We start from the raw sequence: 25,897 nt of genomic DNA on the forward strand, positions 1-25,897 counted from the left end.
CACACCCCTTGTGAGGATGATGCATAAAATCTGTATTCATCTTTTTATTCTGAATCTCATTTACTTTATTGCAATTAAAACACCTTTGTCAAAAGTTCCCGTTTTCCAAAAATAAAATAAAAACAATACAAGAAGCTAGTTTGGTAACCGAATCAGGGGATTTAGCAATTTGAATGCACCTCCTCCGATATCCATGTCAACACCCACCCTTAAACTCACTCCTGCTCTTAAAAAAAAGTCCTTCCTAAGTCTGATTCCCACAAAATCCTTCATCATAGACCAGTAAACTAAGATTGCTTAAAATGTTTAATACCCCGCACTAAATGTTTTTGGGTGGCAGCTAGTGTTTTCCAGTTTTTCCAGAACTTCTACTACTGTATCATCTATCATGTACAACCCCGCAGAACAAAAGACCCACAACAAACTCGACAAATTCAGGTAAGCAAAAAAAAAAAAGTCCCAAATCCTTACCAAAAAACTCATAACAAACTATACATAGTTTTTTTTAGGTGTAATACTATCCAAATAACATGTGACATTGACTTTCTTTGCAACCTGTTACTGAATAAACAAAGAGGATGTTTTTCCCCGACATACTGTTGTTAAAAATTTGATAACAGTTCGAAATAAACTTCTATTTGCAGGATCCACATCCGCCAGATTGGCCGTAAACGAGCTTGCCTTGTTTTTTGTTCCTTTCTGGTGCTCCTGTTGCTGATTTTTGCCCTCAAGTCCTTCCAATTTGACAAAAGAGAATCCACGGAAATTCCAGATATGATATCTGTCGCCCAGCAAGAAGAGTTTACCCTCATCATTCAAACGTTTAAAAGAGACGACATTCTCCTGAAGGTTCTTGAACGTTGCCTGGTTGTACCTCATCTCCAGAAGATCATCATAGTATGGAACAATGTCGGTCGGCAGCCCTCCAAGGAATTACAAGAGTCCTGGAGCCATTACCCTACTCCGGTTATCTTTTTGGAACAAAAGATCAACAGTATGCAAAACCGACTGCAGCCATTTCCTGAAATTCACACTGACGGTGAGCTTACATTATGATTTTACTGACATATTGTTAACCAAAAGTCAGGAGATGGAATATAAGAATGATTACTCTTGTATAGTGCACTATATCGATACATAATGTATCTTTGAAGGCAACATTTTGTGTTGATTTTTGTGTGTTTGGATTGATATTTGACATCTTTACTCTCTTTTATCTTTAGCTGTGTTGCTTTTGGATGATGACCTTCTTCTTAGTGTTTCAGACATTAGTTTTGCTTTCACCATTTGGAAGGTAAACAGATATTTTTGCTTATACTATGATAAAATGGATCTGGATTGTCAATTTTGCATTTCATTGTTTATTCTATAGCAATTTCGAGATCAAATTATTGGCTTTGTACCCCGGAAACACGTTGAGACACCTTCGGGGGAGTACAACTACCAAGGAATCAGCTTGTCAGATCTACAAATTGGAAGAGACAAGTAAGACTATGAAAATGCTATTTATGTGCAGTAGAAACCAGACATTATTTCCAGCATTTGATCTTAGATTTGATCAAATGTAGAGATTAAATTTGGCTTGCTCCATTTAGATATTCCTTGGTGTTGATTGGTGCTTCGTTCTTCCACCATCGCTACCTGAAGCTGTACCAGGATCAGCCAAAAGCAATGCACAGTCTGGTGGAAGAGACTCAAAACTGTGACGACATTGCCATGAATTTCGTGGTGTCGCTACACCTGCGCAAACTCATGAATGCCACTTTGCCTTCTGGCATTTATGTCAAACCGTTGAATATGGTCAACCTGGAGATGCAAGCCGTCAGCGGTTTCAAAGGCATGTGGTTTCGACCTAACCATTTCAAGCAGAGGTCTTACTGTCTAACCCGGTTGGCCCAGATTTATGGTATCATGCCCTTGCAGTTTTCCAACATTATCAAGACTCACTCTACTTGAAAAACTGTGGAAACTGGAAACCATTCAACATTACATATTTATAGAACAAACTCACCAATTGTTTGTTATTCTAAGAAGGGTTAGGGTTTGGTCTTTAAATCTTTCCTTTGTACAATAAACCAAAACAGGTTTGATCCACATTTGCTTTTGGCCAAGGATGCCAGAGTTGTGACAAAGCAAAAGCTTTGTTTTAAAAAAAATCCATTTCCTTGAATTGTTAGTGTTAAAACAAGTTTATTACATGTTAAGTTGAATTGTTTGGTAGGACATAGTTTAAAAAGTGAATGATGTGTTCATCCCAAAACCTTGCACTTGTGAAAGAAAACAAAGTAAAGATGTGTAAAAAGATATTTTCTATAGGAGATTTTTTCAAAGCAGTAACAAAATAAAGTGATGAATATTGATGTATTTGACATTGTTTGTGTATAACATCATTTGTTATTTCAGATGAGTATATCAAGGTAGTAGCCCTTCACATGACTCGTTATCCATGAAGTAAGTCTTGGTTTAAAAAAATGTTGATCACCCCTTATTCAGGTCCATGTAATCCACCCATCTGTGAGGGCAGGGGGCTACATATGTTTTAGGGGACTTCCGCAAATGTCATTTAGGTCTGTGCGGCCCTCTTGCATCCGCCTCTGGCCCGCCTCCAGGCCTCGATCCACCTCCACCAGGAGTCCGAATTCTGCGCCACATCTCCACCACGCTACCTCTCTTGCTCCAGATCAACTTGTGACCGTAAGTAACGTACCATCTGCACCACACCAAAGAAAACACCAATTCATTATTCATCCACATTAGCTTTTTTTAATTGAATTATCTTGATTTGATCTAAATGTCTCTTAAACTAGCCCTCGTATTGAGATTGAGCATTTTTTTTTTCACTTACATGCCAAAGAGAGCTCCCCCGATGTGAGCTGCGTGGTCAAACACTCGCCATCCCATCAGCAACCCTGCCACATCAATGGCGACAAGAGTTTTCAGAGCCTAAAGTATAGCAAACTGGACGTTATAGGCCGTTATAAAGTCAATGGACACAATCATTAGACTGTTCTACTCACATTTCCTGCAGTCAAGGTGATCATAGGAAGCAAAATTAAGCTGAGTTTGGCATCTGGGATTTTAGCGAACAAAGCTGCCACCACTGCTATGACGGCACCTGACTGATAAGCATGAAAAAAAACATAGTTAAATGTACAAAATGATTTTATTCCATTGAGTGACATTTCTATAAAGGAGCTCAACCAAATAGCTCACCGCTCCTAAGGAAGGGAAGATGTGTCCAGAGGTTGTTTTAAATAAGTAGCTGGACATATTGGAAATAACACCTAATGGGGAAAAAAGGCAGTTCATTGAAATGCAAAGCATAAAAAGTGAAGGAATTTGGAAAAAGCCTGAATTTTATATTATGTATTTTAAAAAAGAATCCCTCTTAAAATGTATTCTCTGGTTACATTAGTTATAATAGGTTGATTTTGCATACATACCAGCCGACATATAGACGGCAAAGAACTGCTCTTTGCCCAAAAGTGAGACAATCCCTGAAGAAAATGTCCATAGAACATACATATTGGCCATCAAGTGGAGGATGGAAAAGTGACTAAAGGTTGACAGGACCATGGGAAGGCATTGATTCTCTATTAAAGTAGAAGAGATGCATAATCATTCTATTGTATTCACTCTTCATACTTTGGAATGACAAACACTGGATGAACTACATACTAATAGTAATATACCCCCCTTACAAAACGTTTTTGGCTACTAGTCATAGATCGTTGTTTTCTTTGCATACTCACTTGAGGCTGGGTTGGATATAAAATACTTCATCATACTTTTTCGTAGTACAGGAATTTTCCAGCAGCACAGAACCAGTACATTTGCCGCTATAATACCTGCCAAAGGGTCATAAATTATATGGTAAAAACTCCAAAGAGATATTTTATGTATGCTAAATTGTTGTGATTTTTAATTAAAAAAATGCAGGTAAATTATTTTGAAATATTTCCTTAACATTAATGTGATCTATAACCAATGTTCCCTCTAATCTGCACTAGTGCAATTGCGCACTAATCTCGTCTTCTCTGCGCAGCAGCCATCATATGGCGCGCAGTAAATAAAATCCAAACTTTATTTTTACATTTATTTTAATTTTTTTACCTCTTTCCCCTTAATGGCGCCGTTTACGCGGCAACCAGTGGCAGTAGCTCTGTCCACTCTTATCTTTTTTTGTGTTTTACAGCATGTTATATATGAAAAATTAGAGGGAAATTGACATGCACCTGCTTATGGCAGGTGTTATAATGGTGTGCCCATAGCGAGCAATGATGATGTCACTCACAATGGTGCTCAGGGAGGTTGTCTTTCTGATGAAAAATTAGAGGGAACATTGCCAATAATATTTATAACTGAAATGAGTAAGGAAATATCTCATTTAAGGTGATGCCAAGAAGGAAAAGCCAAATTTCCAGGCAGAGGAAGAACAAATGCTGCTGATTACTAGTAACGGTCCTCTGGCCTTCCGTGAGACGGCTCCAAAAGTCATCCGCCACAGATATGAGGAGGATGAGTTGGCGCTGGAAGTCGGTCAACTTGTTCCACCAGTCATGCCAGTACATCATGTCATTTGATCCCTGCTTTCGTCGCAGAGTTTAAAGAGGATCTGTCATTATTTAACCTTTTCTTTTTTTTCTCACCTGTAAGAGTTTGGCAGACTCGTCGTCCTTTAATGTTCTGATTCTCGACTTTTGGTTCTCGTACTGCAGGATGGCCGCGGCACAGAAAGAGCAGCCTGTAAACTGATGTGGTGTTAGATAAAAGTCTTCTATTAAAATATTTATGAAGAATACTAGGAGAAAATCATAGCAGGATATGTGTGCATGTTGTTATTGTTATTGTCACTCATTTGATATCATTGTTAGGGTATTAAATGGATCACAAAAATGGCCAGTTTTGATTGATTAAAAATCTTTTTTTGTGTTTGTATTTTTATACATTTATGGAGAGAATTATGTAGACATAGTATATGGATTTATTTTCAGTACTCATTTTCTATTAGATACTGATTATTCAAGGAAAAAATGCTATGGATTTAGTAAATGTAGGAATTTGAATAACATGGGATTTATTGAAAATCCATCTATAAAATACTAAATAATTTTTAAAAAGTCAACAGGCCAGAGTCATGTCGTCAAAAACAAAAATTAACAAGCAGATGATTAATATATTTTTTGTCGTCAATAATTGGGAGGAAATAGACTAATGACGTCATTTTTGCACGCCACAGGTGCGGGACGCCAGAAAGTTTGCCACGCGAAAACGACGGTAAATCCCATTATTTGAACTATTCTTTGTGATCTTATATCATTTCACTCAATATTTTCGCATGCATTATTATATATCATATTTTAACAATGCGATATTCTGTAAACATGAGCCAAACGTCAAATTTCTGTGAAGCCTTACCCCCACTGTAAACAGCAAGGGTTTGAGAATCCTGGGCCGGGGGACACGTTGAGTTTGAGGTGGTGGTCCTTGTGGAGGTGAGGGGTTTGTGTGTGTTTCTTTTGTTACATTCCCTTTCTTTGTTTCTGATCTTTTAGCGTCACGGCGGAATCCACGCTTCGATTGGACGTCCAGCCTTTGAAAACATAAGGTAAGCATTTTATAGAGCTTATGCCATGATTATGTGTTTCAAAAACGTGCAATCAGTTAATAATAAACCGATCACAAATTAAATGTACCACATGAATGAAAATGTAATTGATGTAGGAGACACAATAAATGTGAATAACAAAGCTATCATTTAATAATTATAGTATTACTATATGATTCCATTCCCAATGACATTTGTCATTCCGGTTAGCTGATCAGGACAAACCTACAAGCATGAAGGCGTCTTAATAAGTTTAACATATAGATTTCAATGTATTGACATACCTCAAATCGCGAAAAGAGGTGTTTTTCGGTGTAATAAGGTTTGTTTGGGTCCATTTTACAATGTAGCTTCTCCACGCCATGTTTGTGTATTTGACCTCAAACTGGAACCCCGCCCACACGCGAATTTTCAGCCAATGAGCTGCTATGTTTACACGCATTGGACGTCATGATTGACATCCAACGCGTATACTGTATTGGCCTTCTCAATTTATGAATGGGGTTAGAATAAATACACACCCACACACAAAACAAGTGTTTGGAAAGTATTCTCTAATTTGTATGTTAAAATAACTTAGTCTGCTTTGAAGGCAGGATCTCTTTTGTGAACACTGATGCAACGCAACCCCCTTGTGGCCAAAAATGGACACTTCAGAATGCATTTGTCTAAAATTCTGAGAGTGCTAGAATAGAATAAAACTCATCCCATTCGCGGATTTTACCTATTTGCAGTATTAAAAAATCTAAAATATTTTCTTTACTTTATTCTTTTTCTTGGGGGACATATGGACAAAGCCTATAAGAATCTAAATGAGCTACTATCTTTTTAAAATCTGCTCATTCTGTAATATACTTCTATATAATAAATTTAGAAAATGCAGCATCAAGTTCAACACGCTATTTTGAGTTCAGTGCAGTTATAGCTACTATCCAACTTTAAAAACACACTACCCACTGCTTAATAAAATAAAATAACTACTATCCCTTGTTTAATGCAACTAAAGACAATACCAGGGAACCAAAAAGTTGCTGACTTAACCTTTTAATAAATGCTATTTTAACAAGGACATTCAAAATGTGAAATTATCAACATTTTCTAACGTGTCAGGGGTTTATTTATGACACAATGAGAGAGAACGGCCTAGGTGAGCAATATTGATGTGGTGGCTGGGGTGTTGCTACGTATTGGCATCCGGACAAGTTCCCCAAACTTTGCATAAACTTCCCATTGACTGTAGAATTAAGGGAAGAACTTGTAATATAGCTGCACTGCAGTGTCTGCAGAGGAACTAGGGCTCACTTCCAAGGCCACATCTGCAATATACGCATTGGCCTTTAGCGTCACACTACCTCAAAGAGGAAGCTGCTTATGACGTCTTACCTAGAAATTGCTGGTCTTTGTCTAGGTTATTTGTACGTGTTTTTTTTTAAATATACAAATGATGAAAGGATAGCAGTGTGCCTTTCCTGTTGTAATGGCCCAAGGACACACTGCCTAGTTAGATGATATCCTATAGAGGATATTATCCTGTGGGTGAGCTCAGGACATGATTGCATAGCAGAGGAGAAATGTGATAAAGGATGACGGTTATAGAAGCTCACATATTGACAAGGTGATATTTGTCAATAACAATGATCAGCGTTGTTTTGTGCTGTGGTTGGAAAACACTGTGGTTGTCATTTTTTTTTATGTGTCGGATGTCGAAATCTATGTAAGAGTTCAAGTTCCTTCTTGATCAATACAGGACATTTATTTTTTTCCACAGTAATAGTGTCCCCTTTTCATAAGTCCTCATATTGATCGAGGCTAGTTTGCGTTGGTTTGTGGAAATTGCTAAATCGTTCAATAATTGATGTAATTGACGTCAGTGATGTCGTCAGTGACTGTTTACGTATATAAATTCACTTGCACAAATATGACATGCTTTTGTTTAGCTTCACTAGCTTCTATAAATGCTTTTTGGGTATCTCAGGAAACTGGAGTGGCTATCATCCAGTCCCGCAAGTGCTGACAAAGAGCTTTCGTCAACACTGATCAATGAGTCCCTTGGATATAAACTCCTTGGCTCTTGTTTTCTATCATTTTTTCTCACCACTGCACTGTTTGCTTAACAATTAACCTGTGAACTTAATATATTTCAAATAAAGCAACCACTGCTTTATTTATTTTTTGCATGACAGCGTCACCCTCTCACATTTAAAGTATATGTCAGGGGTGGGCAAACTTTTCGGCTTGGGGGCCATTTTGACTTTAAAAATTTGAGAGATGGGCCGGGTCAGCACAAGATACGATACAAATAAAAAAGTGCATCCGTTAACAGTACATAAGAAACATAAACAGAAAAAAAGGACTAAAGTATTAACATACTGATCACTCATCATTAAAGTAAAAAGTATAAAGTCAAGTAAAAAGGAATGTATTAAGAAATATTAAAATGTCAATTGAAATTGTATTTTATAATTTTTACTTGTGGAAAAAAAGTACTCACATTGATTTTTTTTAATGTACCCCTAGAGAGAGAGAGCTCAAATCCATTTCTAGAGTCAATTCAGTATACTGCACAGAAATCTCTTGCTATATCAAAAATAAGCCCAATATGAAGTTAAAAGCACAGGTCGATTTATACTATCCTTTCATTAAATATTTATGTCAGGCACCAAATTATCACTTGCAACTCCTGATTGAACTTTACAGCATGTGGTCAGCAGTTAAGAGACAGAACATTTGATATAATGTGTTAATAAATGTAATTCAGTGAGGTGTATATTACATTACATATTGTAAAATGTTGTGCCAACTTACACTAGTAATCATCTTTATCTTATGAAAGGATGTGCATTCTCGGTTTTATACATTTTATTTATGTGCTTTAATAAGGGACACAAACAACCTTCCTCCTACCATCATCATAATGGTTTAGGAATAAAGCTTTAAAAAATCAGATGGGTTTTTGTATTAGTAGATTGCCGTGCACAGAAAGAGAGAGAGAGAGAGAGGTAGAGTGAGAAGGAGAGAGATAGCGATAGAAATTGTTCTGATCGCTTGAGGACAGGGAGTAACAAAACAAGGTCCGGAAAGCATTGATGGTGGTTCGCCTGAACTTCTGCACCACAATAGGACATGGGGGATAAAAATGCGGGTAAGAAACCTTCATAGTTAGTTCCTATTATGATGGTGAGGTTGGTTTTCTATTGGATCCATTCTGAACCACATTTGAACTGCATTAGAAAGGTTATGCACTATATATGTGGCTTTTTGTATTTTCTTGCATCAATGTACTTGAATAGGGTGACGTAAGAAGAAGATGTGGTTGTTGTAGCACGTGCTGACTTTCAAGGTTTCTCTTTCTTCGTAGTACTTTGTTATTCTGCTAAACTGTAGGTAGGATGAATGTTTCCCAGTGTATTGATTGGATAGTTGTCGACATTTACTTTTTTGTTTTAACATGGCACTGTACATTGTCAGTGTCATGCATTACTATGATTTCTGCAAAAAAATAGTTACTATACTCTATATAATTTATAGAATGAACTTACTGCAATTAGCTGGCAACCAATTCAGTCTGTACCCCACTTAATACACATAGTTAGCTGGGATAGGCTTTAGCTCCCCTTGTGATTGGTGCCAAAGAATAACGTTAAACAGAAGTTTTGGGTAGTCTCATTTGGGCCATTTTGCTGCATTGTGATGATATAAAACAGGGGTGTCGGATTCAGTTTGATTCGCGGGCCTCATTCATGGCAATTTGAGCTGGTGTGGGCCGGACCATTTTATATATATTTAGATTTTTTTTATAGATCTAGAACAATGTTTATTTTAGTTTGAAAAAATATTTTTAGATAAAAAAAGAGATTTTTGAACAAAAAACACAGGTGAGTCATGAGTCATGTGCGCTTCATGTAAACATGTAATGCTTTGATGTCATGTTCACGTCATAGAATAACAGTTGGAGACAAAAATCATAGTTGTCATCCTTTGAAATCTTGGTATCAAAGAACTGTGTTCAAGTGAGTTTGAGGAGCTTCATATACACCAAGGTATTGTTTTGACATCTTGGTGCTAACGTTAATTTCAGAATTTTTTCCATACAAAAAGGTTCTTAGTCTCCGTAATGTAAGAACTTGATGGTGCAAAGAAACATTGTACTTGTAATACAAAGTCACTTAGTTAGGTCCAGCTTTGTTTGTGCAGATGATTGTTTTTGTAACTTTGAGTTGACATAAAATGGCATAACAGCACATGTTCTTAAATAGTCTTGAATAGAACAGATCGCCTTTCAAGGTGAACTTTTCAACTAGCATTCTGAGCATTTATACTGTGTGGAGGTGAAACTAGAGCAGGCTTATCTTTCCATGGTGTCATCATATGCAGACGATAGTTTCTTCCCAACTCACACACACAGGGTATCTTATTTTTAGGAAGGTTATAAAGCTGTGTCATAAAACCATTTCAACAAAAGAATAACCTCCAGTTTACTTTGTCCACTGTACCTTTACAACACATTCTGTGCATATATATTGAGGACTGTATACTTCAGAGAGAGTTGAATATTCAATATAAAATGAATATGCCCCTCCCACTTTGCATTCCCTCACGCAATACGTATCTCTACTCTTTAACTGACCTTCTCTTATCTGCATGGCTACTGCTGCTTCTGACAAGATATTTTGCTGACCCAAACAATAAAAGCAATATGAAAGCTGCCCACAAATAGGCGCAGTTTATTCCTAGTTGGATAATTGCTATCATTTATCATTCATTATCATTTGACAACAATTGTGTGGTCATTAAAAATGTTTTCTTGACATTATGACAAGAGTATTTTAAGCTAAATATGTATTCTAGTAGTAACATATGGTATACAGGAGCTGATATTTTTTCTTTGAGGATACATGCCATATTTTATGACTTTTACTTAAGTAAAATAGTTGAATCAGCACTTTTTCTTGCATCAGGCCTTTAATATTTAAAAAAATGAGTATTCAAGTAAAATGCTCTAGTGTAAACACTTGGAGTCTCTCCCCCCCTCACTTGCAAAGGCTCCTGCACCAGCACCACCACCATCAGCACCACCGCCCCTCCCCCCCGTCTTTTTTTTACCCCCCCCTGCTATTACGTTCGCTGCCGGTGCCGTACAATTGGAGCACGGCGCCTCGTCCTTGCGTTGCCCGGAGAAACGAGCAAGAGGAGTGCGGATGACGGGTTTTTAGACGTAGCGGACGAGAGAAGAAGAAGAAGGTGGCGGTGGCAGCGGAGGAGGTGGTGGTGATGGTGGTGGTTTAGCCCCCACTCAAGATGCCTCTTTTGAGCCTAATGTGTCCTGCAGACTATGCCCTTCCAAGGCTGTAGAGAAGGAGAGAGAGAAAGAGCTAGAGAGAGATGAAGGCTGGCTGTATACGCTATGCTTCCTGACCCTGCTTGCTGTGTTATGTTGTGCCGTTGTTTGGAATGAGGAGGGCTCTCATCCAAAAGCCAAATCAATGAGGATTCTGAGGCCATTCCTTCAGAAAGGAGCGCATATGCTGCAGTGTTTCTGTGGACAACGATCGAAGTCGACCACTATCACCGACGGTGAGAGACTCTCCCACCACCGCCACCACATACACCACGCTCGCTTTGCATGCTCCTAAGTGGGGGTAAGGGGGGGGGGGGGGATAAGAGTGTAGGATCATAGTAAGGAGGTTTGAAGAACAAGGTGGTCGAGTGGTTTCATTGGCTGCGCACAACAAGTCGAGTGCTGCGGCGGGCGGCTGAGTCTCTCCTCATAGCGCTCATCATCTGGCCCGAGTTGAGTGTGTGTGTGTGTGTGTGCGTCAGTCAGCTGCGAGCCCCACATTCTTCCACGCACACGCCGGTGCGTCGAATGCGCGCAAGCACCCCCAGTCAAAGTGTTCCCAATACGATCAGGACCATGGATAGCGCCTAATAGCACAGCACCAATAGGCCCAAGATGCCAAACTTTTCCGAGCTGCACTACTCTACTGCATGCTCCTCTATGCAGTACACTATGCAGAGGTTGTCAAAGTAATTAAAGTAGTACTCTATACTTCCCTCACCTGCCAGAAGGTTATAGTTTAATGCCTTCTCATCATATTTGCTAGCTTTGTGTGATTTTTAAATCAAGTTCAGGAATTCAGTAAGTCCTCTATTATAATGAAACTGATATGCCATATTTTCTTTTATAGGTTAGAAATAACCAAAAATGTAAGGAATAACCTACTAAAGTGTATACATGTGTATACACTAAGTGTATATATATAACCCTACGTCCTTACCACCAATAAGAATGCCATTAGGAAGCAATTACAAATGAATTAATACTTAATTAGCTAACACATTTTAAGCTTTAACTGCTGTACCACCACAAGTGACCACTTCTAACTCTCAGAGACTTTTATTCACAGCCATGCAGTTATTAGCATGATTAAGGTCAATTTGAAAAAATATGAACTTTTATTTATTCAACACAAAATGTACTTTATTGAAACTGTGCAAAATTCATGTGTTCAACAACACCAGAAGCAGAATCTATCCAATAATTTCTATTGTCTTTCACTAAGAGCAATTAGAATGTGATCCCCATAAGTATATAGCCTGAGTCCTTACAGGTCAACAGCTACTATGTAAAAAACGAGTTATTAATTCATTTATAGCACCACTTTTGAACCGTCAATTAACCAATTAAAGCCATTAAGTAAGGACAGAAGAAGTGACCTTTTGCATGTGGTGGTTAAGGGAGCTTTTATAGGTCTCTCGCACTGCCCCCTTCATGGTTATAAATCGTAAAAGGGATGTATAAAAAATTAATGAGATAACTGATGAGGTAAGGCTCCCACTTGTGGAAGTGGATTTCTCATGCACAAATGCTGTTATAACATAAATGTATCATTTTAATCATGACACATTCTGAGGGGAAAAAAGAATGTAATGATCATAAATTTTCCGACTATATTGCGTGCCTCACTTTCCTCCTTCTCACCGCACAAAAAATTATCATATTTACATGATTTTCTTACAGAAAACAATATTTTTTTAAATTTACATATAAACTGTACTGGATAATAACCCGCAGGAATATTTACACTAACAAGCACACATAATTAGACCATTAAAATCCATAAATAGGCCGCATTGGATTATTAAATTCAGGGTTGATCGATGCAGAAAATGATATAATGATAAAATGTGATAGTAATTGTAACTTTCAAATCAAAATACTCCAATAGATCTGTAGGAACCGAATACTTACCTCCAGATAAGTAAGTCAATATAGTTTGCTGGCTTTTTACACTCATTTTTGAAAATGTATAACAACCCCTTTAGACTCTACAATTAAAAGCAAGTATGGTGCCTTGCTACATTGTATCCCCTCTCAAAATTCAGGCCAGTCTATTACGAGCTCCATCAAGCACAGCTGACTCCTCCGAGACAAATGGACCAAAAGCAGCATGCACTTTTTTCCCCCCAGAATCTGCATAATTAATATAAATGTTTTCAATAGTTCTCATAGCAGATAGAAAAACTATCTACAGCTCCATGTTCAAATGCCAGGTTTATTCATTCTACCACCGCTCTGTGCAATTTGCATGTGATTAACCAATTTAAATTGAATTAAAACTAGTTTAAATGTTCAAGTAGAGTTTTTTTATGGCTGCTATTTGTATTCATAACAGGAAAAAAAATCAGGAATTCTGGATAAAAGCAGTTCTGCATTGATTATTGAACTATAACATTATTTAGTAACATATTTGCATGAACTTTAATTAAAAAAAGCCAGGAAGCTAAAACAAAGTTAGAAAAGGCCACTGAACCACGCAAAATCAAATCAGGATGGACACCAGTTTCAGCTTGTTTACACACAATACTGTTCTCTGACTTGCTGTATCAATTGCTTGTTTTGTGATAGTTGTTCTGCAATGCTTTACTTGCAATGGCCTCAAATGTTGCCAAAGAATTGGGGGAATGTCAGCTTTTCACAAATTATTTTTGCTATTTCTGCTGCATTTCCAAGGTCCATAGTGTGAAAAGCATTTGTGAATCTGAACTTTGAATTCCAGCAGTAAAACAATCTTTTGGTTTTTACCCACTGCATGTGTTTTTTAGTATACATAAAAACTTGAAGTGAACTATTTTTGTGCAATATACTAAAGCAGCAGGCCACCTGTCTCAAGGACACCCATGTGATATACTTGTCCACATGCAAACCTGGTGCAAGCATAGCTTTAAAACAACTGTGGTTAGGTCTTCCTCCACAAGAGGTCAGTACACTTATAGAAACGAATTACAGGACAATATTGTCATCGGATTTAGAGTTGGAAAGGCAACAATATACCTGCTCACTTTGGCATGATAATCAACTTTTGTTCATATGGCTGTCTTGACACAAACGTCAGTTTTATATGTACTCGTTGTCATTTCCCTTAACCTCTTTGACCACCAATTGACGGACTCACAACGACATACACACAACACAACCATCCTGAAAGTAATAGGTGTTTTTTATAGGTGTCTTTACATATACATTCTGCCAATTCAACAATAAACCAAGACTATGACATCCTATAAATGAAGTATAATGCTTGTTGGCTGCAAAATCTTGTCTTGCTATCTTTATTCCATCTTTCTGGCAGAAGCCTCTTATCTCTTATCTCACTTTCAGATAAGGGAAGTGTCAATTGACTATATTCACATCTTAAGTACCGAGGTGTTTAAATAAAAGATTTAAAACCCTGTTGGGTGGGAAAAGTGTCAAACTGAGCCTGGGAAAAAACCTTTTAAAGATTTATACACAGAGAAGGTGATTGCTCGTTCTCACATTTGCACATATTCCGCTTAAATACGAACAAAATCACTTAGTATTTAACTCGTAGGCTCTATTTGGTGGTGCTGGATGTACAATCCATTTGACTGGGGAACAATGTTGGTGATTTTAACGGTTTGGTATGAGTTTTTGTTGGTAAAATTGTTGTTTCATCAGTGCAATTCCTTGTTTTGTTATCTAAAAGCATGTTGCTTTGTCTGAAGTCTTATTAAGAATCCATAATTTTAAGAAGTGTGTGCCTTATAGAGGATAAAAGGAATTTAGGGTTCGGTTTGTTTGCATAGTGGGCAAAACTGGCTTGATAAAAAGTGGTTGTGTTAATCTGGAATAAAAAATTAAAGGCTTCTGGTCATGAGTAATGTAATTAGCTTCAGTAACACAAAATATTTGGCTTCTGATGAATATAAATGTTGTTGTTGTTGTTTGTTCAACAAATGTTATGTCACTTTCATTTATGGCAGTACATTTCGAATATAATTCCAGATTATCCTACTGCTAATCTAGTACTTTGTGTCACATTTATTCATTCTAACTAATTGAATCACATTCAAAAATGTCATATCCTAATCTACTCTCCACACTTATATAATAATACACTTTTATTCAAATATACATTCATAAACTCCACTATCCTTGACATAAAATATATTCCTTCCTTTATTATTTCATACATAACCCTTTCCTTATCATTCCTAAATGGAACAATAGTAAAACATTTAGCAGTACTATCCAACCCATCCATTTCCCTTTTTTATCTTCTTATTTATTGACATTTTCTGGTAGCGTTTTCTCATTGCATGGCTTTGACAATTCCTAATACAATCACGTATGATTGCGTTAAAAGAGTTGGAGAGAGAGGGAGAGTAGGGAGGAGGAGGAGGAGGAGGAGGGAGGGAGAGGGGCGAGAAGAGGGTGAGGCAATCCATGGAGCGTTGACATTATTCGTCGGAGATGGAACAAACCCACAGCAGGCAAGCAAGCGGCAAGACGTGCTAAGGAATGTGATGCCACTCTTTTTTTGGGCTTCCCGTGAGACTAATTGTTGCTTTTTGAGACGAAATTGAACCTTTACTTCCACCCCCATCCTGCAGGCTTTTATCACATCTCTGCAACACCCTTTTACTGCCGATTTTTTTCATTTTTCCATCCATTCTCACTCCCCCGTTGCATTGAGAGGTACCATCGTCGGAACCGGAGTGTGCCGTGTGCTTTGCGGGGGCTCATCGGCAGCTCCTTGCACTGCGCCGTTCGGAGCCACTGCGTCTTTAATTCACGTCTGGGGATTAGAATACTAAAAGGAACCATTTTTTGGGGGGAGCTTGATGAAGAAATGTTAAAAGAAGCTTAGAAGGAAAGACTCGGCTGTACAAAACTGTCCTGGTTGGACGTGGCGGTCCTCAACTGGAATTCCAGAGGGTAGAAGCCCCTCCAAAGACAACCAACTTATCAAGACTGTTGCATGTGTGCACTGTGTCGATTTGATAGCAAGTCCCCCCAGCTCAACAAAGTTTTGATATACTGCACAAGGATGCAAGTTGAATCTCAATGACGCTCCGGGACTGAGAGTTCCTCATCAGTATGACATTTATTTAAAGTGTCTATCAGACACTGAAAATCTCCCCCCTATCTCCTGCACTTGCTTCCCCAACCTAACCCAAACGAGACTCTTGGGTATATTTGGACTGGGTTTAGGGGGAGATGGCTGCAATTGCCAGCTCTCTGATCCGCCAAAAGCGACAGGCGAGGGAATCTAACAGCGACCGTGTTTCCACATCCAAACGTCGACCCAGCCCCAGCAAGGACCCCCGTTCTCTATGCGAACGGCATTTTTTGGGGGTCTTCAGCAAAGTACGCTTCTGCAGCGGCAAGAAAAGACCTGTGCGACGGAGACCAGGTCAGTGCGGGTGCTCCGACCAATACACACCTCCACACACCGCCACGTCAAACGCAGTGTGTGTGAATGGACCCTCTCAAACACCCCTACCCCCCCTCCCACAAACCCAGCCCCAAAAAACCCTCCATGTTCCACTTTGGAGGAGCAGAGGCATTGTACTGCAGTCAATGGTTCCCATCTGACCCACAGAATATCGATTTTTTTCATTTTTTTTCTTAATGGCGCAGAAAAAAGTCCACCTGTTCCATTCTGACGCCCCCCCAGCCCCCCATTTCCCCCGCATATCGACCTGGATGCAAAGAACGTGCCTCCTCTTTGACAGCGGACACGTTTCCCCTAATCAGAATACGCAAGTCGTTTTCTTGACATGCATTTCTTGTACAAAATAGCCCCCCTGATGCAAAAAAACAAGCTTTCAATTGTCTATTTTCAAATGAATAGTTTTCCAGAGGAGGGGGCTAAATTGCACCGCAGTGCACCACAAGGCTCTTTTCAGATTAAATGTTTTAATGGTAAATGTTTATTGCAGAGAGTGGGAGCTTTACTGCAGTATGCCCTTTAGTGATTAAGCGCTACTCACGCTTATATTGACGCCACACGACTATTGTGTGTTGGTGCACAGTGATGTAAGTCATCACCAGGTAGTTAGTTAGTTATAACTGGAAAACCCCACTAACAGAAAAATCCAGACTGATTAAAACCTCATCTGGATCAGCACCAGTAAACAATTCCACTACCATAAAATACCCAATGAGAAAATGACTTTACCACTATTTGACAGGTAGGTACCCCCACCCCCCCTTTGGACATGACATAACACCGTACCTCCATGATGAATGTGAACCTTCCAACCACTACTAATGCAATGACATTTTTTTGAGTGCATAAGCCAATTCATTGGAGTTTTTCTTTAATTTCATTTTATTTTTTTTAATAAATCAAATCTGCCTGTTTTAAACGCCTGTTTCTCCTTCTGTCCCAACCACACCCCCCCCTGTACTTCGTAAGATGCACCCTCGAAACCTCCACAGGTGTCCCATAAGGGCTGCAGGCTAGGTTAGTAGCTCAGCCTCCATTTGTGTGTGCTGTGTTTCTTCTCCTCGTCTTCACCCCCATCTTGCGCCCATGTCGACTACCCCACCCCACTCTTCTTTTCCGGCCGTTGGGGTTATTGGGAAGGGATATAGTATACTTATATAGAGGAAAAGGGGGCGGAGGGGGGGCTCCTCTGGGCTTCAACACTTGTCTGATTGCTGACTTTTTTGCTGATTCTTTATTTTTTTTTGTCCTCATCCCTTTGTGTGGCTGTATTTTTATTATTTTTATTTTTAAAAAGGTTTGGCTCTCCCTCTTCATTTAATTTCTGCTTCTTTTTTAATTTTGGTCATTGTTAGATCAACCCCTGGCTCTTCCTATGAAGTTATGTATTGTGTTTGTTAAGCTCCAGTGTAGGTGTATATTGGTGTGTTGATGAATATTGTGTGTTTGTCTCCCGCTGTTAGAACAGGTGATCATTCACCATTTCATGGCCATGACACCATTTTGTCAGCGTGCCTAAATGTCTTGTCCTGTTTAGTATTGACTGACTTTATATATATATATTGGCTGCTATCGGCTATCATGCAACTGACATACACACAATGACAATCTTCCTACACTCAAAAGACACACACTTACTTTTAATTGATTGTAACTGATGAGTCAGTCAGTCAACCATGGTCGCATACATTTGTCTAAGTGTGCGAGTAATTTACTGACGTGTATCATCAGTGTGGTTGTTCTCACTCAAGCACACACACATTCAACTTATCCAGCCTGTGATGGATGATGAAATGGCTCGTCCGTGGAATGGATGGGCTGGCCCCCATGGGGGTAGGTAGGTAGGTAGGTGATTGGGGGGATTGATGTCTTGGTTGATGTAGGGTTGAGTAGATAAGGATGCATTACATGGGATAGCCTTTAAAATCTATTGAAGTCTTAAGGAAAGACCTGTATTTTTTTCTTTTAATAGAAAAACATATAAAGGTTTAACTTGGTAATTTGTCCATTCTACAAATACAATTCTAACATTAGCTCTTGTTTTTGGGACATTTAGTTTTTACAAATTTGCAATTTACGGGAAACTTTTGCGACCTTGGAAAGTAGACAGTAGATTTACTGCTTGTCTTGAAACTTGTAGTCAAAAAGTACTTTCTACAGTTTCTTTATTGGCCCACAAGAGGATTCTGTGTCTAAAAAACGTCATGGGACACTCAAATGGTTTCTTGTGCTCGACTTGACTTGTCCAGTATCAGTTTGAGTAACTTTAAGGTTGTCATACTGATCCAACACTATCAGTTATGTAACACAGGCCAAGTTTCTTAAAAAAAATATCTGTTCTTGATAAAATATGCTTATCAAAGCCTGCTACTACAATCAAAACCTTAAAATGTCCATCCACAATTTCTACAAACCATGTCTACTGCCATGCTAACTATTGCCAAGGGAATATTATTCCTACCAAAACTGTAAAGCTTAAATGGTCAAATGCCAATAGCAAATAGAAAATTTCCTTCAAAACGGAGTTATTTATACATTTTGGGTCACCCTTCATGTTACTAATGTTTGATGATGCTTACTGCAGTCATTTTAGAAAAACAAGTTCCCTCCATATTTATTTTTTCTTTAGTGGCTTTACGAAAAGGCTTTGAAATAGGATTGTTTTTAAAGACGCATGGGGGGGGGGGGGGGGGGATAAATGGAAGAAAAAAAATCTGCTTGGATTTAATGCTGCTATGAATTTAACTGGGATGTTTATGGAATTATTGATTCGTTTTTTACAACATAGCAGGATTTAAATTATGACCTAAGGGCATGGTTTAAAAGGGGTGTGGTTTCTTTGATTGAGAAAGAATTGCAATAGTAGTCAAGGACAGAAACTAGATATATTTTTAAGAGAAGGTATTTTAGGATGAGTACAAAAAAGATCACAAATTTAGGAAGCCGGTAAGCTAATTTTGATTAGCAGTAAAGGGTTATTTTGCTGTTTATTTGAGACAGTGGTCACATTGGCTGTATCCACCATTTTTTTTTTAAATATAGGTTTCGTAGCAACATCCCTCTTTTTCAATCGACTGCTGTGCTTGCAGCAGATGGCCAATGATGAGCTGACATCAGCTAGGCATAAGTTGAAAGAACCGTGTTCATTCGGCTGGATCCTCCTGATTCTTCAGCTCTCCAGAAATGGAATGAAAGAAATTGGAAATTGCCAAAGTGTTGCTTTTCCCAGGAATGCGCTGACCTCTAGCCGTTTTTTTATGACCTTGAAGGACAATTAGCATGCTGATATTCTTTAACTCAGATAACAGATTTCTCCCTTAAAACTGTATTGATCAAGGGACATTCCTAGGTTATGCAGAATTGATAAACCATCTTAGAAAATGCTTGCTTAGAGTTTTTTTGGGTGATTTGAGAGGGGGGATTTTTATTTAGCAGACTATATTATTTTCTCATATGATTTGTTCTCTCTCTGGCATTCTAGATGCTCAGTGTTAATGTTTATTATTCATTTTTTTAACCTGATATCCATTTTCCTTCTGCGTCTTGCATAGTTAGTTACCAGATGACATAGCCTCAAAATTAGATGTCGGTTCAAGGTTATTGTAATAGCAAATCTCAGCAATTTAAGCTTAAAAACAGCACTGAAAATTATCAAAAATCCTGCTTGTTGAATGCCTCTTTCAAAAAGATTCCCTCACTCTAAAATCTGCATGTACTATGGCTACATTTGATATATTTTAGAAGATATATTACCACATATTGTCGAAATATCAAAATAAAAGATATTGTTTACCCGTCTCAATCATCTCTTATTTTGGTTCCCACTTTAACTTCTACTGTTAAAAATGTTTTGTTTGTTATTGGACTAATGGTTTACATATATATTTTTGTCTAATATATTGCTGCCCGCCTGGTGGGTTGTGGCTTGGCCCATTTTGTGTGTGTGTTTGTGTTTGTGTGTGTGTGTTGTGTGCGTGTTGCAGAGCCACAGCTGAAAGGCATCGTGACACGATTATTCAGCCAGCAGGGCTTCTATCTGCAGATGAAGCCGGACGGAACCATTGATGGCAGCAAGGACGAAAACAGCGACAATAGTGAGTCTACTCTTCAAATCGTTTTTAGTAACGCCAGAAAACATTGAGTACCACTTTCTGAATTCACCCTGTATATTAACAGACTTTATCCAACTCATTCTGCACTCCTATTAAAGGATGTTTTCAATCAGGCTAATCAATTTAAACCCAGCTCTTGAATATACAGTGTTCCCTCGGTTATCGCGGTTAATGGGGACTGGGACCACTCGCGATAAGTGATTTTTTTTGTTTTACATTAGAATAAAAAAATTACCCCCCTGTATACAGTACACCATATAGAATACGGGTAGAGAGAGTGAAATTCATGTTATAACAAAAAAAACTGTAAAATATGTTGTTTCAATGTAATATTTGTATTTTTTTCCCCCAAAAAAATCCACGAAGCTCTGAGTCCGCGGTAGCTGAACCGCGAAGTAGCGAGGGAACACTGTAGTCTACTTCTTGTTTACTACTGTAAACAAAACAAACTGTTGCATAGTAGTCTTATCTCTGTACTATCATTTATGCCATTTGTCATCTTATTTAGATTTATTGAACACTGTGGTAAGTGTGGTTAATGCAGCAGTTTCTTCCTTGCAATAACTCGAACTCCTACATGGGAGTATTGTTGTAAAGGTTACTCTGTGAACCTTTTTATGGTACTATAGTACATCTATGAAACACTCTCCTATCTCCTGCGTATTAAAACTCATAATATGGACATTCCAAAATGATAAGATTGTGTAAAACCAACCAAAAAACTACTTATACTATATGTAAATAAACGTTTTATAGTTTATTTGGCGATATATAGACTAAAATCCCCAAACAGAATGTCTTCAACTTTAAAGTTCCATCAAGATATGCCGTCATTTAGAAAGCTTTTCATTGGATAGGAAAAAGAAAACCAAAGGTCATCATAAAATTGTCCATCAGTCTGGATTGAAGCCAAGTATGAAGGCAATCATGATCTTTCTAGTCTAAAAACATCTTACAAGAGTTCTACGGCCTGGAAGCACCTCCAGTGGAAGCTACAAGCGCTTTCTCTTTAATGAGTTTAAACCCTCATCGAGAACCACTTGCACATTAGTGTCAAGGCAGTGTGTTTAGAAAGAAGTATTACTACTACACAGGGGGAAGATAGTTAAGTGAAAAATATTCCCATTGTGCTCTCTGTGCACTTTAAATTGCCTTCTGTTTAGGGGCATCTATTGTATTCTAGAGGTTTTTTTTTTGTAGTATGTCGAGGGCTTCCCCCGCCTTGAGGTAATCCTCTTGTTAAGTCGCAATGTTAGCCCAGGGATGAAGGGCTGCGGTGAATAATTCAGCCGCATGAAACTAAAAATATCATGGTCTACGTTTGGACCCGATAAATAATTCTCCATATGTTATGCTGCAAGCACAGAGAATTTTTAAGGTAGAAAGAGAATAGGAAAAGTGCGGGTCGAAGCTTGAGGCGGACCAAGACTTTTGTATTCATGGATTTATTGATTGAGAGGCTGCTTTATTTGAATAATAGATTTTGCCTTGTGCTCTTTTCTGACTTGCTAAATCATCAACAAGCAGATTTTTTTACAGAGAAGATTCTTAACAACTGACCTGCATGTAAAGTTCAACCAAAACCCAAAGTGTTCTGCGGTGATTTTTTAAATTATTTTCTCAACTTTTTTGTTTTGTCAGTTATTTGGACAAGGTGTATTGACCCGATTACAATGTTCAGTAACTTCAAAAATACAAATATAGAGGTAAAAATGACAGCTAGTGAAACTTCATTCAATTAATCAAAAGCCTATTTGAGCAATATTAATTGTTATTAGTTTGAACACCTTCCCTTGATTGACTACAGTAATTGGTGGCATGTAGTGAAAGATATTACTTATTAGTTTTGACACCTTCACAGCCAATCTGTGCTTGATGCTCAAAGGTGAAAGATGGAATGAAACAAGACTATCTAATCACGACAGCAGCTGGGCACTAATGAGGAACAGTTTCTCAAGCCAAACAGTTGAATTTCAGTGTGACTTTATAGAAGTAAAATACCTGGCTATTAACCTAATCTGGCTAAAGTCATCAAGTCCAAGTTTTTCTTCAAATATAGAAGGCAGAGGTTTAAAATTAAGTGGATTGCTGACTTGGGTTGTGAGCAATTGGGTACTACTCTCGTCTTCTCTGCGCAGCAGCAATCATCTGGCACGCAGTAAATAAAATCCAAATTTTTCTTTTTTTAACCCTTTTCCCCATGATGGCGCCGTTTACGTGGCAGCCAGTGGCAGTAACTCTGTCCACTCTTATGTTTTTTTGTGTTTTAAAGCATGTTTTACATGAAAAATTAGAGGGAACATTGACATTGAGACGTGATACTGGTGTGCCCATGGCGAGCAATGATGATGTCACTCACACTGGTACTCAGGGTACTCAGGGAGGTTGTCTTTCTGCCCAGACCAATGAAAAACTAGAGGGAATGTTGATTGTGAGTCACGCCATTTAGAAGTTTTAAGAGATACAAGCTGTTGCCTGATAAATACTTTGAGTAGAAATCTGAGTAAATGTATAAAAAAGTTTCTAGTGAACTGAGGTGGAAACATAACTGGCCATCACACTGACAAATTGACACTGTTGGAAGGCAGATGGAATTTAAAGTGAGAGCCTAGAGAGGGTAAGCAAGGGACACGGGAAGAAATAAAGCCAAGCTGACGGACCAAAGTTAAGAATTTAGTGCGCGAGTGGACCGTTATGCCTTTGCAACATTTTTTGTCTCAAGGGTATAGACATTTGCCAATGTGAATAGGCTGCATCAGTGGCTCAAGGATCACATTTGCACCGTCAATGGCTCTGGGCAACTGTCGATATTTATTGATTGGAATCGAATCTCTGTAGAGGACAGTCTTGTGTTAGCACGTTTGTCCTCAATCCCCGCTAGCCTTATCTGATGGCCCACATCTCCAACTCGCCGGATAATCATTCCCCCACCCCAAAAAAACCTGCAGTGCATAAAGAATGTCCCACATATCATCCGGAACCAAAGTCTATGAAAGTCAAAGTCCTGTCCTCACATTTATTCGGAGTCAAGCTTTAAGAATAGCAATGACTCTCATGTATTGTATTGGGACGGAAAAAAGACACATTGTCTCCAATGTGACATTTCCTGATAACCAATGGCCCGGATGATGAGAAATTCTAATAATCACTTTTCTTATCTTTGCTGGGGTCAACATCTTGAGGGGGAATTAAGACCTTTTTCAAGAGTATCTTGCAAAATGGTTTAAATATTCAAATGTGCTTTCATCCTGGGGTATTTGAATGTGATTTATGAGGATTTAACAGCCCCGCATTATGCTACGATTAGAGTAGTTTTGAATATTTCGACGAGTAAATTCTGCTCATCTCTGTGTTTTAGTGCAGCCTTTCAGCACTATTCAGCATTCAGTGATGACGAAATGAGATAACGGACGAGCCTATGTTGCAGAGTCAGTCAAATCTGATCAAAACTGCAAGACGTTATTGTGAGGAAGCAGAATAGCTGAATGACTTTTTCTTGTATTACTTTTTTTGATTATGTATGGCTTGTGTCAATTCTTTTGTTTGTTACATTTAACATATTGTAGTAGTCTTGTACTTTGCATAATAGTGGCTAAAATGGGATATGTGGGTAATGTCTGTCAACAAAATGAATAATACATTGTCTTATCACTTTGCATTATTTAAATATAGCTTCACTTAGTGGCTGTTTAAATACAACACATGTAGACAGATAATATAGTGGTGTATGGCAACAGTATGTGTTTCATTAATTACATTTAAATGCACCATTAAAAGCATGTTGAAGCTATTGCTTTAGATTTTGGTTGATAAATTATCTTTTTTGTTTTTTTCTGACAATTCGTGTCTATAACAAAATATCTGATCTCAGACCAGTGCCACATTTTTACTCTTCTTTATGAAATACTTAGTGTTGCAGGTTCATTTTACCTTTCAAACATCACCATTAAGCAAAATGCTTTCATCCCGTTTGACAAGAAAATGAATAAAGTCCACATATTGCCAAACTTTTACTTCAATCCTCTTTTTGGCAGCTGGAGCTCCCATTGTCCATGTCTTGTTCATTTCCTTCAAAGCTGTCCGAGTGCCAGAAAAGGCAGCAAAAGAGCTACTGAGATGAGATACTGGCGTCTACAAGAGTTAAGTGAAAACTAAATTGTCTTCTTTTTTCTTTTGTGTCTTTTGTATGCATGTCCACTGCTGCCCCGCCCCGACTCCTGCCTGCACAGCTCTGTTTAATCTTATTCCCGTGGGTCTGAGAGTGGTGGCCATCCAGGGAGTGAAGAGTGGCTCCTACATCGGCATGAACGGCGAGGGCATGCTCTACAGCTCTGTAAGACCCATATTTTCATTTTATATGTGTGTGTTTGCAAGTAGTACTTATGTATTCTGCACATGTTCTGTTCTATCCTCTTTGATGAATATCCAGCATTAGCACAAGAGCCCTTGTGATGTACTGTTGTTTTGTTGTGAACCACTCATCCTCCCACTTTGTTGATTAAGCAGTGCGATACATGTTTTTACATTTAATTCAACATGGAGTTCAGGGAATATTGTTTCAAATTGCTCGATTTCGTCTCTTTTCCAATGTGAGATACATCTGTCAGCACAAGATACGATACATATAAAAAAGTGCATCCGTTAATAGTACATATGAAATATAAATAGAAAAAAAGACTAAAGTATTAACATACTCATCACTCATCATAATAGTAAAAAGTATAAAGTACAAGGTAAAGTAAAAAGGAATGTATTAAGTAATGTTAAAATGGAATTAAGAAAAGATAGAGGGGCTGTAAAACACCAAAAACAAATAAGAGTGGACAGAGTTACTGCCACTGGCTTTCGCGTGACGGCGCCATCTTGGAAAAAAAAAACCCAAAAACATTTGGACAACGTCGGTGGGCCGGATTAAAAAGCCTAGCGGACCGCACGTGGCCCGCGGGCCGTAGTTTTCCCGTATCTGGGCTAGACTGATTTCATTCTATCCTAAAACTCGTAAAAAAACTCGCAAATCTCTTAGGGATGACCTCCCTTGCCACTCTGTCTAAATAATGGTAAATGGTTCCCAGACCATTGCGTGATTTATTGAAATGACGCTAAATTGAGCACCGCCGTCGGGCCTGCACGCATCCCCATCATGAAAGCATCATTTGCGTCCGGCGGCTTGACAATTAATATAAATTAAAGGCCGGTGCTCTCGTATCAAATGGCAGCTTTTGCTCGAACAACTATGACACTCCATTTAGCATGTTAATTATCTGTTTTATTGGTCGACAAATGCAAAAAAAATGACCTTTCTTGCCATGGAGTTAGTGGATATGCTTTTGAAAAAAGGATGTGACTATAGGAAGTGCATTTTAATTAAAAAACATGAGGCAAATGCACTTTGGTCATCTCAGTGGAATGGGAAGCATGGG

General features: G+C 38.4%; 3 protein-coding genes across 7 annotated transcripts in view; 2 read left to right on the forward strand and 1 right to left on the reverse strand.

Annotated features, from left to right (window-relative positions):
* Positions 1-272: 272 nt before the first annotated feature.
* On the forward strand, positions 273-2,358 carry extl2 (exostosin-like glycosyltransferase 2). The gene is made up of 5 exons (XM_077723631.1): positions 273-438; positions 645-1,039; positions 1,224-1,294; positions 1,373-1,485; positions 1,596-2,358. Exons 1-5 carry the CDS (start codon positions 389-391, stop codon positions 1,954-1,956), a joined length of 990 nt encoding a protein of 329 aa, XP_077579757.1. The 5' UTR covers positions 273-388; the 3' UTR covers positions 1,957-2,358.
* Positions 2,184-5,992, reverse strand: LOC144201195 (presenilin-associated rhomboid-like protein A, mitochondrial). The gene is made up of 10 exons (XM_077723639.1): positions 5,893-5,992; positions 5,419-5,593; positions 4,650-4,751; positions 4,454-4,586; positions 3,753-3,848; positions 3,444-3,593; positions 3,214-3,284; positions 3,018-3,119; positions 2,846-2,943; positions 2,184-2,710 (listed from the first exon to the last, which is right to left on the reverse strand). The coding sequence occupies exons 1-10, from the start codon at positions 5,970-5,972 to the stop codon at positions 2,560-2,562; spliced, it is 1,158 nt and encodes a 385-aa protein (XP_077579765.1). The 5' UTR covers positions 5,973-5,992; the 3' UTR covers positions 2,184-2,559.
* fgf12a (fibroblast growth factor 12a) overlaps positions 5,219-25,897 on the forward strand; it is a 31,490-nt gene continuing 10,811 nt past the window's right edge. Inside the window, exons 1-4 of one of the 5 annotated variants that reach the window (XM_077723636.1) lie at positions 5,219-5,277; positions 5,556-5,608; positions 20,349-20,459; positions 24,707-24,810. In XM_077723636.1, the coding sequence (XP_077579762.1) occupies positions 20,408-20,459; positions 24,707-24,810 (156 nt within the window). In that variant the 5' untranslated portion in view covers positions 5,219-5,277; positions 5,556-5,608; positions 20,349-20,407. Of the gene's footprint in view, positions 5,278-5,555; positions 5,609-8,650; positions 8,751-10,741; positions 11,183-15,353; positions 16,327-17,334; positions 17,383-20,348; positions 20,460-24,706; positions 24,811-25,897 lie in introns of those variants that run through there. The other 4 variants (XM_077723632.1, XM_077723635.1, XM_077723634.1 and 1 more) reach the window with 4 other exon arrangements.

This window comes from Stigmatopora nigra, chromosome 9 (genome assembly GCF_051989575.1).
Source record: "Stigmatopora nigra isolate UIUO_SnigA chromosome 9, RoL_Snig_1.1, whole genome shotgun sequence".
Taxonomy (NCBI): Eukaryota; Metazoa; Chordata; class Actinopteri; order Syngnathiformes; family Syngnathidae; genus Stigmatopora; species Stigmatopora nigra.